General features: G+C 41.9%; 1 protein-coding gene across 2 annotated transcripts in view; it reads right to left on the bottom strand.

Moving 5' to 3' along the window:
* Positions 1-12,956, bottom strand: part of LOC109043420 (uncharacterized) — a 295,984-nt gene that overhangs the window by 11,412 nt on the left and 271,616 nt on the right. For both annotated transcript variants that reach the window (XM_072303015.1, XM_072303014.1), the window contains exon 6: positions 1,005-1,339. In XM_072303015.1, coding sequence (XP_072159116.1) covers positions 1,005-1,339 — 335 coding nt within the window. The remainder of the gene's footprint in view (positions 1-1,004; positions 1,340-12,956) is intronic.

Raw genomic sequence — 12,956 nt, 5'->3', positions numbered from 1 at the left:
GACTACATACCAACGGGGAAACTGCATAAATGCGTATTTCGGTTGGCGGCATTGCAGACTCCCTGTCATGCCTACTTCATTTTCCACAAAAAACTAAAAACTACTGAGAGTCATTTTTTGAAAATTTCGGTCATTTTTCTTCTCCGTGTGAGGAATATTCTGTACAAATTTCGAGCCATGATGTTGGGTTGGTCCCCTCTCAAAAAACAAAATAGGAGCGGATATTTTGAAACACCTCAACCAAGATACGCATTTTTGCAGTTTGACCGTCAATATGTCGAAGGCAAATGGTCAAATCAGGCATTTTGTTAAATGTCTAGGCAAATAGTCAAATATTCTTACTTAGATTGAAATTTTGATTTTTTACCCTAATTTTAGACAAAATAATTAGTTGCTCCTGTAAGAAAGAATTCTCTGTAAAAATATGCAGCATACAATAGTATCTTAAAAGATTTTAAGATCTGAATGCACATTTATCATGAAATTTTCAGCACGTCATAGAACACAGAATTCTTAAAATTTTAACATTTAAATGTACCAAAGGCATGTAAAAAGGAAGGAACAAGGAGAGTTCGCGGATTTGAAGAGTTGCTCCTCCCAAAATATTGAAAACCCGTGAACTCCTCGCCATTAATTTAAAGAATTCCGTAAACTGTCAAAATTTGACTATCGGCCATGGCATTAGATAAAATGCCTGATTTGACTAATTGCCTTCGACAGATATACATACTTTTTAGTACACTGGAAAAAAGACATTGGGTCTAGAGTCCAGACTCTTGAAAACATTGACAAGAAAAAATACTCGTGATTCACTCAGATTTTAGCTTAAATCGAAAGGAAATCCGCTCAAATTAAGAGCCTTGGTTCTTGATTTAAGCAAAAATCCGATTGAACCAAGAGTATTTTCTCTTGTCGATGTTTTTAAGAGTCTGGACTCTAGATCAAATGTATTTTTTTTTCCAGTGTACTTAAATAAATGAATTAAAGGAAAAATAAATACTCACATCAGATGTTAAATACTGTAGGAGGACACTGAGCGATTCAACAGCTTTGGCCGCGTGCCTCAGCTCGGCTTGAGCCCGACTGGTTGCGGCGAGCCCGTTTGCAGGCGCCGCGACCGCCTTGGCCGCCGGATGCGTCGCTGCATTCGTGTTATTCTTGCACGTGCTGTTGTTATTGTTGTTGTTGATGTTGTTGTTGTTGGTGGCGGGGGTGGGGGTAGGGGCGGCAGACGACTTCTGCGCCCCCTTCCGCCTCAGGGAGCCCCCGTGCCCCGCCTCCGGCTTCGGCGGGCTGGTGATCACATTCGGGCCCAGGTTGTTCGCCACTCGGTTTTGATCTGCAACAAAAGAAGAAGTCCTATTAGATCACAGCACCTACAATTTTTAATTTTTTACAATTTCACGTTTTCATTGATGTCTAGAGATAAATATACGGATTTCCGGAGGAAAATTCTCTGTTTACCTTGTAGAAAATGTTCTAATTTCCGGACAGAATGGACCACTAGACAAGGTACGAATTTAAGCAATCTGATACATGTTTCTTAACCAGAATTTCACGTAGAACACGATTCACACTACGAAAATTACCGAAATCAACTTCTAACGAAGATATTAACGTTTTTATTTCGCACTGATTACGAGGAATTTGAACTGCCCGCTCACAAGAAACTCAAAGCTCTACGTGAGTCAAATCGCCCACAACAACGGTTTCAGCAAGCTTCTCAATCGAGCAATGTTCATTTCCCACCATGTGTTGTTCAAACTATGGTAATTTGCTATAGCTGAGCCAAAGTGTCAAGATTGAAGTTGGAGATGTTTACATCGCAGAGACTGTCATGATAAACATTTAGCGCGCGATGTGAATCACGTAGAGCATTGAGTTTTCATGAGCGGGTGGTTTGAATTCACGCATCAAGAATCATTAAATATCTTCGTCAGGAGTTGATTTTGGTAATTTTCGTTGTGCGTATCGTGTTCTACGTGAAATTTTGGTTGAGAAACATGTATCAAAATGCTGAAATTCGTACCTTGTCTAGTGGTCCATTGGGGAAAAATTATTCGGATATTATTCGGTCAATCAGAATCGTCCGAACAATCGTCAATCGAATAATTTGAAGATTGATATTCGCGCCCAACTATGTTTCCAGAAGAAAGGAAGATCCGCAGTTTCCTCTCTTTTTCTTCCAGATCCTCTTGAATTCATGTTCTTGGCGTTCTGAAGAAGATAATCGCAATTTTCTCATCTTTTGTTTGATCCTTTAAAGTTGAGTAAATTTCATCGGATTTTCAGGTTCCTCTCCAAATTTTTTACGGAAATTACACCCCAGAATTAAGAATAAAAATTAATTTGTACACTTTTGCTTAATTTAGAGAGTATTGCAAAAATTTGACCACATTTCTCTCGTGTGGATTCACTTATGCTGCAAGTATGACGGTACGAGTCTTCAAGTAATAAAATACGCGCGATGAGTCGCCTTTTAAGCAGAGGCAAATTTCGAACGAAGATTCTAGGATCTAGGAAATCGTTAAAATTCTGGATTTCGCTGTGCATTCAAGAAGAATACGGTACAGTATTCGTACGTAAAATTGGATGATGAATTCGAAATTCCTGAACTTTTGAAGGGCAAGAGGCAGAGAGAACACTTCCTTGGGAGAGTTTTCCCGAAATTTCAGGTTTTCGAGACCGTAATTCTATCCATAAAAAAATTTTGCATAAAATATCAAACTAAAAGCACACAAAATGACGAAAATTCAAATAAAATCACAGGAAAGAGAGCTGCATTTTACTTCTGAACATATTAGAATGGAACGCATCCAGAGAGAATTTACCTGGAGCATTGAGCTTCGCAATAGTGATAACACGACGCCTTGACAGCATGATACAACTATTCGTACTCTATGGATGTGCGTGTTGCATGTGAAAAAGATTGAAGGCGCTCTGGCTGTTTTATTCCACACACCTCAATAATACGCCTTAATAAAACCGGCAAAACAGAGCAAGAAGGGCGAGGATGCATCTTTAGAGACGGTTGGGGGTCCTAGCCCCCTGAACCTTCCGCCTTGGATCGACCTCAAACCTCCCTAATTAATTATTTAAAAAATCTTGAATGAATAGAGAGAAACGAAAAAGGCTGAAGCGAATAAAGCTCAAAGAATTCAGGGCGAATCCGGGGGGGGGGGGGGGGGGGTTCAGGGGGGTTCCAACTGAAGATTGGTCTAGTAGTATAGTTGGTTCAAGCAAATTATTATGCATGTAGTTTGAAAAATCGTACACATTAAAAAACATTTAAATAAGACATTCATGTCGGTTCTCATAGAACGAGGCGTTAACGCGCCTTCCAAAACTAGATCTAATTCGTGAGCGAAAGTTGTCGATTCAAACCTGTCGGGCTATCACGGCACACCTTGGAATGCACTTTAACAGCAGACTTCAACGCTTCCCACAACAACATCTGCACCATGCTTGCTAACCGCACCTCTGTCGATTCCTCCTCAACAATTACGAAACTTAGTTCCCCGTTTATATTTGCCGGAACGTGCCCCGAATCCGACCACAAAAGGTTCTACATTCTTAAAGAGTCCAAAAAAGTTTCGTTTTTCTAGAGAGAAGTTTTGAATTAATAAAAAAAAAAAAATCCAAGAACGAACAGCACCACGACGATTTCACCAAGCTTTGATGGAAATTCGGAAAAGTTTCCAATTGAAGTTATGCGGCATCGAACATCCGAATTCTTGAATCAGCTGTTCAAGTAACCCACCAAACAACGATGCATTAAGTCTAAATATGCGCATCTCCTTTGCAGCGTTTCAAAATCGCTGATTTCCTTTCATCTCTTAAAAGACAACTGACAAAAATTCTTCTTAAAATTTTCTATCGACTGAAGAAAATTCACAGAATATTTCAAGAAAAACTGCTGTTAGGTTTCTTTAAAAATAAATTTAACACATTGACGATCCAGCGATTAGGCAACACCGGATTTCCTCCATTTAAACCTATGGAAATGTATCGATTCTTAGAGGGGCCAGGTGACAAGAATCGATTATTTAGCATGGGTTTAAATGGAGGAAATCCGGTGTTTCCAAATTGCTGGATCCGCCTTTGATTAAACATGAGCGGAAATTGGCAATGACGCAATCGAATATTGTCATTTTTGGGCGTTAACCATTGAAATATTCGATTAAATAGGCGGCAAGTTCCACGTTGACATGGAAAGAATCCCCTATTGTAGGAAACGTTGAATGAAAGTTATTGCGATGAAATTGACAACATAGATTTGTAGAATACGTGTTTTAAGGCATCGCATTCAATGATGGGAAAAATGAATTGCGGCATAGAATGGGCGGCAAGTTGCAACGGCGTGACAGCCTTCAGATTCGAAAAAATCACGCCACGCTATTGCTTACATACAAGTGGGTTCCCGCATAATGTTGTCTTGTAATAGGACGTATTTACCTGCTGAAAGGAACTATGTTACACGCGAACCCCTACACACATAGTTCCTCGGAACACATAGGAATTTTACTAGATTCTGGATAAACGGAATTACGGAGCTGTGCAATACCAAGAAGTTGGTGCAAAACACCAATTGGACTGCGTTTAACAGAAAGTAACCGAGCCACATCAGCTATTGTCAAATTTAACTAGGCAATTTAATTTTTTACGAGAGAACGTTTGTGTGGATTCCTCGGAAAATGTTTAGGAATTTGCTTTCGTATACTATGGAGAAAATTAACTGACAAGGGGAGCTTCCCAAGTGTAACCGGAATTTCGAGATGAAATTTCGCATGAAGATACTAGAGATGAATTTAGGGATGCCGTATTTTTTCGTTTTTTCGAATGGGGTCGTGAAAGCCCTCAAAAAAAGGGCTAAAGATGCGAAAAACGCGTGCGCTAGCGGCACAAGGTAAATGTAGGTGATAGAGGCTCCGCATCCTTATCAGTACCCGCATGGCCAAACGGTAGCGCACTCGCCTCGCAGGCGGGTGGACTCAGGATCGGATCCTGATTGCAACTCGTAATTTTATTTTACTTTATGCTTGTTTATTTTTCACTTACTTTCTTTTGCACCATTCGCTCCGCAAACCGACTTACGAGGTAGAACACGTAGTGACTGAAGATTTTTTACATATGCTGATAAAAACTCGAAGTTTCTCTTGATTGAAACGTTATATATAATTGAATAAACAAAACACTCTATAACTCACCAAATTTCGTTGCCAAGCTGAATTTCCGGAGTATCAGTCAGTACTGACTGATACTCCGGAAATTCAGCTTGGCAACGAAATTTGGTGAGTTATAGAGTGTTTTGTTTATTCAATTTGTATATAACGTTTCAATCCAAGAGAAACTTCGAGTTTTTATCAGCATATGTAAAAAATCTTCAGTCACTACGTGTTCTACCTCGTAAGTCGGTTTGCGGAGCGAATGGTGCAAAAGAAAGTAAGTGAAAAATAAACAAGCATAAAGTAAAATAAAATTACGAGTTGCAATCAGGATCCGATCCTGAGACCACCCGCCTGCGAGGCGAGTGCGCTACCGTTTGGCCATGCGGTACTGATAAGGATGCGGAGCCTCTATCACCTACATTTACCTTGTGCCGCTAGCGCACGCGTTTTTCCGCATCTTTAGCCCTTTTTTTGAGGGCTTTCCCGACCCCATTCGAAAAAACGAAAAAATACGGCATCCCTAAATTCATCTCTAGTATCTTCATGCGAAATTTCATCTCGAAATTCCGGTTACACTTGGGAAGCTCCCCTTGTGAGATTTCAACAAAAATCTGCAAAACTGTTTTCATAGAAAAAATTAAATTGCCCAATTAAATTGGGCAATTGCTGATGTGGCTTGGTTCCTTTCCGTTTAACGCGGTCCAAATTGGGTTAGCTGTGTCGAAATCATTCAACCCTTTTTGTTCGATGCACCTCCTCTCTAGGTTAATCAGACCTTCTGCACGCATTGGTGACCTTGTTTTTCTCCATTTAAACCTATGAAAATGTATCGATTCTTGAAGCGGGCAGGTGCTCTGACAAGAATCGATTATTTAACATAGGTTTAAATGGAGGAAACCCGGTGTTGCCAAATTGCTGGATCCGCTTCTGTCTGCGCAGAGCCTTCGAGGAGAAAGCTACACAATATCAGTCAGTGGTGCACAGTGCATCTTATACGAATGATTTCAGACGCAGACAATTTCCTCGCAGTACATCATCGGAAATTATGCATGAGGTTCCGAGCTTAAATTGCGAATCTTGCCTGGAAACAAGAGCTAATGGCGTACTTTTCTCAACAACTTCCGTTGTTCTGACTTTTGCCCTCAACACCAACACTGACCCGCGTGGGCTGCAAGATGCACCTCCATCGGACGAGTGTAGGCGTGGACGTATCGCGTATCAGCGCAGCGGGTCGATTATCGACTCGTTATCGAAAGACCTCGATCGATAGATAGCATTGCCAAGATGGGGATTATCGATTGAGGTCATTAGATAACGGGTCAACACTCGAAACGCTGGCTTAGGAACTCGCAAGGTGATGCGTGGATAGTGCTGACGTGCTGAGGAAAAACGCAGCTCAGTGGATCCAGTCAATGTGAGAAGTTGAACAAAATTTGGAAACTTAAAAAGCTCATAACTCCTCTAAACTATTCTAGTAATCCGTCCTCTTGAGGCCCAACCCATCAGTGGCGTGGCGTGCTTTGCAATCTATCTACTGATCTGCCATTTAAACCTATGGAAAAGGATCGATAAACAGGGTGTTCGCGACGAACACCTTAATACTCGATTCTTTACCATGGCTTCAATCGGGGAAATATCAATAATCGATCGCTCACGCCTCTCCACTGCAACCCATCGTGGGCGGCCGATCAAGGAGTCAAATCGAATTAATATTCGAACATCATCTTCGCATCAGCTTTCGTCATAGCCCCCTTCCCCTCCTCTGTGGAATGAAGGTAAGACAATAGCACCTTGCTTCTGAGCCGCGGTAGCTACGCACGACTACCCACCACCAAGATTAACAAGCTAGCCACGAAAACGATTAGCAGAGAACGAACAAAGAGATTCCATGAGCAAAATGGCCAATTTTTTTGGGATGACTTTTTCACACTGAAAAAAAACAAAAAAAAAACACATTGGATCTGGAGTCTAGACTCTTGAAAACATTGACAAGAAAAAATACTCTTGATTCAATCAGCTTTTTGCTGAAATCAAAAGGAAATCCGCTCAAATTAGGAGGCTTGGTTCTTGATCTGAGCAAAAATCCGATTGAATCAGGAGTATTTTTTCTTATCGATGTTTTTAAGAGTCTGGACTCTAGATCCAATGTGGGTTTTTTTCCAGTGCAGAGTTGCGATTCTCAGAATATCTTTCCATTAAATACATTATAATCATCAAATCTAGAGGAGGCATTACGCCTCGATAAATACCAAGAAATACAGTTTCAGCCAGAATTCCATTAAAAAATTAGATTCCGGACCGATTGTTGAAATTTCATAAACAAAGCGATAGACCAAGGGAACATGAGTATGTAGCGATCTTATTGGTTAATTTGGGTGGTTCGTGTAGACTAAGGGGGTAAATGATGGACCTAACTAAAGGGTCTCTCGTGAGTTGCCGTTAGTTAGACTATTACCTACCTCCTTTGTCTATTGCAACCATCCGCTTCCATCGCTAGGATCCCTCCATGTCTCTTTTGTCTTCTTTGTCAATAGCTCTGTCTATCAATTTCAACAATCGACCCGCTGGATGCCCTACAGGTTATTTCGATACGTAAAATCGTTGTTAATCTGTTAAACTTGGTCCAGATGACGGATCAATAAATTCTCACCTCCTCGATGTCAGAGGGCTGAATCACCACGATTTATCAGCGCGAATTCTTTCACCGAATACGTTCGTTACAATCAAGAGACACAGGGGGCAAGGCCGAATATTAAAGTAAAGTCCTTCCATTTTATGTGTTTTTCACTGAGATTATTCGTTAGGATCTGAATCTAGTCGTCTAAGCATACTTCGGGGTCCAAAATCGTTTTCGAAAGAAATCCTTTACACGAAAACTTCCCCACCACATCTGAGTCACTTCCTCGCCAAAATGGTAAGTTGAGCTCTGGAATACGGTCGTCTAAGGCAAACACAAGTATTTCCGAGACCACTTCATTTCGAACATCGCAGAATCGTCACATACACCGCATCAAGAAATCTCCATTCGCATAAAATTAATGAAAAACGCATACTTTATGTTCATGGTCGACTTGAGGGAAAAAATCTCAGTTTACACAAAATTTCAACGTTTCCGTTTCAGGTAGCCGAACTTTTCATTCATGGAAACCGAACTTGAGTTTAGATACTCAACGCTTCTGTTATAGCAACGAGACTCGTACTTCTTTTGGCGAATCGGGTACCCGAACTGAAAAGTTACACTGGAAAAAAAAAAACACATTGGATCTAGAGTCCAGACTCTTAAAAACATCGACAAGAAAAAATACTCTTGATTCAATCGGATTTTTGCTTAAATCAAGAACCAAGCCTCTTAATTAGAGCGGATTTCCTTTTGATTTAAGCAAAAATCTGATTGAATCAAGAGTCCTTTTTCTTGTCAATGTTTTCAAGAGTCTGGACTCTAGATCCAATGTGTTTTTTTCCCAGTGTCCGGTTCGTGCGATCTAGAACCTCGGTGACCTTCGGCAAAAACTTTGATGTACCGTGGGAACCGAACTCTCTTTACTTTCAATGTTTCTCGAGAGCTAACATTGTAAACGTTGATTATTCCTCTTCGAGGAAGAGGGAAAACGCACCGCCACTATACACGAGAAAAGGGTCCGTCGCGTTAGGAGAAAACCGACGGGAAAACAATATTCAACGCGAAAAAGCACAAAGGAACGCGGAAGTAGGAGGTTGCGATGGGCGCGCGCTGGATCGGCGACTAGCCGTCGGGCGGAGCAGGGGCCTCGGGCCAGAGTCGCCGCCGGGAGCTTTGCGCCCCAAAAGGAGTGAAGGGCGGGGGACGGGGGGGAGACGGGGGGCAGCGGGCCCACGGCCAAAGCATCATATTAGAATGTCAAGTGTGTTCGTTTTTCGCAGACGGCTACACGCACTGCGGATCCAATTTGCGTATCGACTCGATCGGCGCTCGAGTTGTGTACAGGGTGCCGTCAAGTTCCCCGGGCATAGAACAAAACTTTGGTTCGAACAGAACACTAAGTTTTCCGGGGGACTGATTATTGAAATTGATAAACTAAGTGATAGACAAAGAAGGAAAATGGAGATGAAGCGATCCTGTTGGTTGAACCGGGTGGTTCTTATAGGCTTGGGGAGAATATGATGGACTAGCTAAAGGGTCTCTCATGGGTTGGGGTTAGTTAGTCTATTACTCACCTCCTTCGTCCATCGCGAACACTTACTTCCACCAATAGGAGCGCTTCAGTTTCTCTTCGTATTCGTTGTTTATCGCTTCGTCTATCAATGTCAACTATCAGCTCAGTCCAGGTGACTGAAGTTTTTAGTCTTGGGAATCGAACTTCAATCACTGTGACCGAAACTTTTGTTAGCCATACTATGACTTGTATTCTTCACGAAAGCCTTTGGTTATCTGAACTGAAGTTCGATTATTCCTTGGTCTGAAAATTTCAGTTAGCTGCATCGAAAATTGCAGTATTTCGTATTAATTGAAGTTTAGTCCTCGTAAAAAAAGTTTTTTTTTTTTTTTACTTCGTGTGGCAGAAAGAGACCTTCCGCTGCTATCGAGGTGTTTGTGAGAACCATAACAAGAAGACATGTTCTATTGGATTGTAGAATTTCTTGACTTCTCCCTGACTTTTCAACGTTTTGGGACGTAGAATTTCCTAAATTTTCCTTGATTTTTCGAGGAATTAAAGAAAAGACATCCATTACAACAAATAAAACCGTTTCCTGGTCACACGGCGACAAATTTTCCTTTCGACAACATAACGCCTCAACTTGTGACGATCAGGAAACTGCATTACAACACGGATACTTTCGCTTTCACAACTAAAATAAGTTTTACCCTACGTGATTCATTACTTCGTAAACTCTAGGAAAATGTTCCTGATACACTGCCAAAGAAACAATTTCCATTGTTGTAATGGATCTAATTGAATCTTTCAAATCGAAAACGACTCGACTCGGGTTTTCCACGATGTTCATTTTTTCGCGCAGAAACACTCCTTTTCTGACAGTTACGCAGTTTTTATCGTCCCCTGAAAAATATCATTTTTCCGAGATGGGTCATTGAGACCTTTTGAGACTAAGAGATTGAATTACTCTCGGTTTGGCTCCTACAACTGATGGGGCGATAGGGAACGATTGGCATAGGTGGATCACCCTGTAGAGGAGGAGCATGAACTACGGTCGGACATACAATTAGCGAAGGATCCCCTTTACCGATTGCCAAAACACGAACGCTTCCGCCAACATTTCGGCTAATTGAAGTCTCGGCCGAGAACGATCGGAGCAAACGAGAGTGGAGTTGCCTATACTGCGCGGCGACGCAGGGACGCTCAGGTCAATATTAGCTCGCCGATCACCGACACACAATAGGTCGAGTCAATAGGAGAGGTCGGACAAAATTTGGAAACTTTAAAAGATTATAACTCCGTTTTTTACACAATTTTGGGGTTTTAAAAGTGGCTCCATTGGTTTCCTCGTGAAATTTTCTGCTGAAAGCACCCCTTACAATTTAAAATGTGACGGAATAAAAATCAAAATTTGCAGTATTAGTCAAACATTTCATGTCCGACGTCGCTCATTGAGTTGATCCACTGTGCGATGGTTGAGGAGGGGGAGCATTTAAATGAGACTATGCTGTAGAACAGAAATTTGGCGCTTGATCTATCACTACATTTACAAGGCCGGTGGATATCCGATCGGTAATTACTCGTAAATCTACATGCTAAATGTACAAAATTGCCCACGACTTCGCACAAGCGGGAAAATGTATTACCTAATAATCTGCCGTGAAACGGTAAAACGCCTTATGAACATCCAGAAGCGCGGCAAAATACTTCCCGATGAAATATATGTTTTGGGGAGAGTTTTCCGTTCCCTGGACGAAGGAGGGTAACTTAATTCCGAGGTTGCAAAATGACTCGAACAATTCATTTTTTTAAATTCTTCCCGATGAAATATTTGTTTTGAGGAGAGTTTTCCGTTCCCCGGACGATGGAACGTATTCCGAGGTTGAAAAATGACTCAAACAATTCATTTTTTTAAATTCTTCCCGATGAAATATTTGTCTTGAGGAGAGTTTTCCGTTCCCCGGACGAAGGAACGTAACTGAATTCCGAGGTTGCAAAATTGACTCAAACAATTCATTTTCTTAAAGGAATGTACCCCGGTCAGAGACGGATAAAGGGGGTGGCCATATGAGCCGCGGCCCATGGCGGCAAATTTAGGGGGCGGCTTCTACAATTTTAATGTACGTAAAAAAAAATCGGATTCAGAAAAAAAAGTGTCAATGAGAAAAGGGGACAAAATCTCTCTTTCCTGAGAGAATAGGAATTTCGAATTTTTTTCGTTTTTCGGTGATACAAGAGATAGCATCTTGAATTAGTCGAGTTATAAGAGAGGAACTAAACACGCAATTTGGCCTAAAGCTTAGCGCAGAGAGGAATGATGACGAGGACTTGAAATGAAAAGGACAAGCCCTCGGCGCGGCGGTCGGCATGTAACACATATTAGCGCCTACAAGGCTGCATGAATACTTCATCCATTGCGTCAAACACAGTGCAGTCAGGAGCGGTTGGCGTGAAACGCATAGCGCCTACAAGACTGCAGGAATACTTCACGCATTACGTCAAACACAGTGCGGTCAGGAGCGGTTGGCGTGAACCGCATAGCGCCTACAAGGCTGCAGGAATACTTCACACATTGCGCCAAACACAGTGCGATCAGCGCGGCGCAGCGGCGGCGCAGTGGAAGTTAAAATTATTCAACCATATTTATGTTTGTTCTTTCATAATTTTTTGGTTCATTTCTTATGAATGGAGAATCTTGTCCACACAGAGACAGGTTTACGGAACTTAACTTTCGCGCAAAGTTCCGTGAAATTTTACTAGTAGTGTTGACAGGGCTTTCGCAAAAAATGTATCCAACATGAGTAGGTAAACGCGTCTTATGCACCCCTCCCCCTCCGGCACGTTCACTTTATTTTTTTTTTTTTATGTTTCAAAACACATGAGAAGGGAGCGGCAAAATACAGGCGGCCCATGGGTGGCAAGTGCGTAAATCCGGCCCTGACCCCGGTGCAATTTTTGTCTAGAAAATTGTTCTGATTTTTGCACGAGATCAGAAGAAAAATCAGTAAAATTTCTAGTCAGATATGCCCTGGATTCTCCCGATTTGCAATTTGCGGGAGTGGCCTTGGTAACAATGATACATTCTTACGGGAGGAAAATGACGATGTTATTAATATTTTTCCTGGAACATTGCACCATGTCTAGTCCTGCGAAGGTACGTGTCTACCCAAAATCTGGGTGTTGCCGTTCTAGGACTAGCCCAAGGGTTGTTTTCCCCGTATTTGTGATCGTTTGTATTACAAACTTGTACAAACTTTGTAACACCATAGGAGCCAGCCAGACCATGGATCCGTGACCAATCAGAAATAGATTCCACTTGTCTATACTCTCCATGAAAAGGGACTAAAAGTTCGCCTGGCTCTACGCTTGCGGATCGGCCCATTTTCCAGGCGTTTGGCTAACCCCGTGGCCGTGGCGCCATTTTCAGCTTTGAGTGGTTCGGTTCGCGGTTCACCTGCACCTTTAAGGCGAACCGAGTTTCGAGTGGGTACAATACCATTAATTAACAAGCCATGAGCCTCGGCCTGGTTGTCAGATCTCATCGAAAATAGGATCTTCTCCCAAAGATTTCGATCAACAATTGTTGAATTGTGTGGTGATGCTGGCAACGCTGGAGAGCCATAAGCGGCGCTGATGGTGATGCTAATGGCGGCTG

The sequence above is a fragment of the Bemisia tabaci genome, chromosome 7 (genome assembly GCF_918797505.1).
Source record: "Bemisia tabaci chromosome 7, PGI_BMITA_v3".
NCBI classification, from domain to species: domain Eukaryota; kingdom Metazoa; phylum Arthropoda; class Insecta; order Hemiptera; family Aleyrodidae; genus Bemisia; species Bemisia tabaci.
Note: the sequence above shows the minus strand (reverse complement) of the source record. Positions and strands in the feature narration are given on the sequence as shown.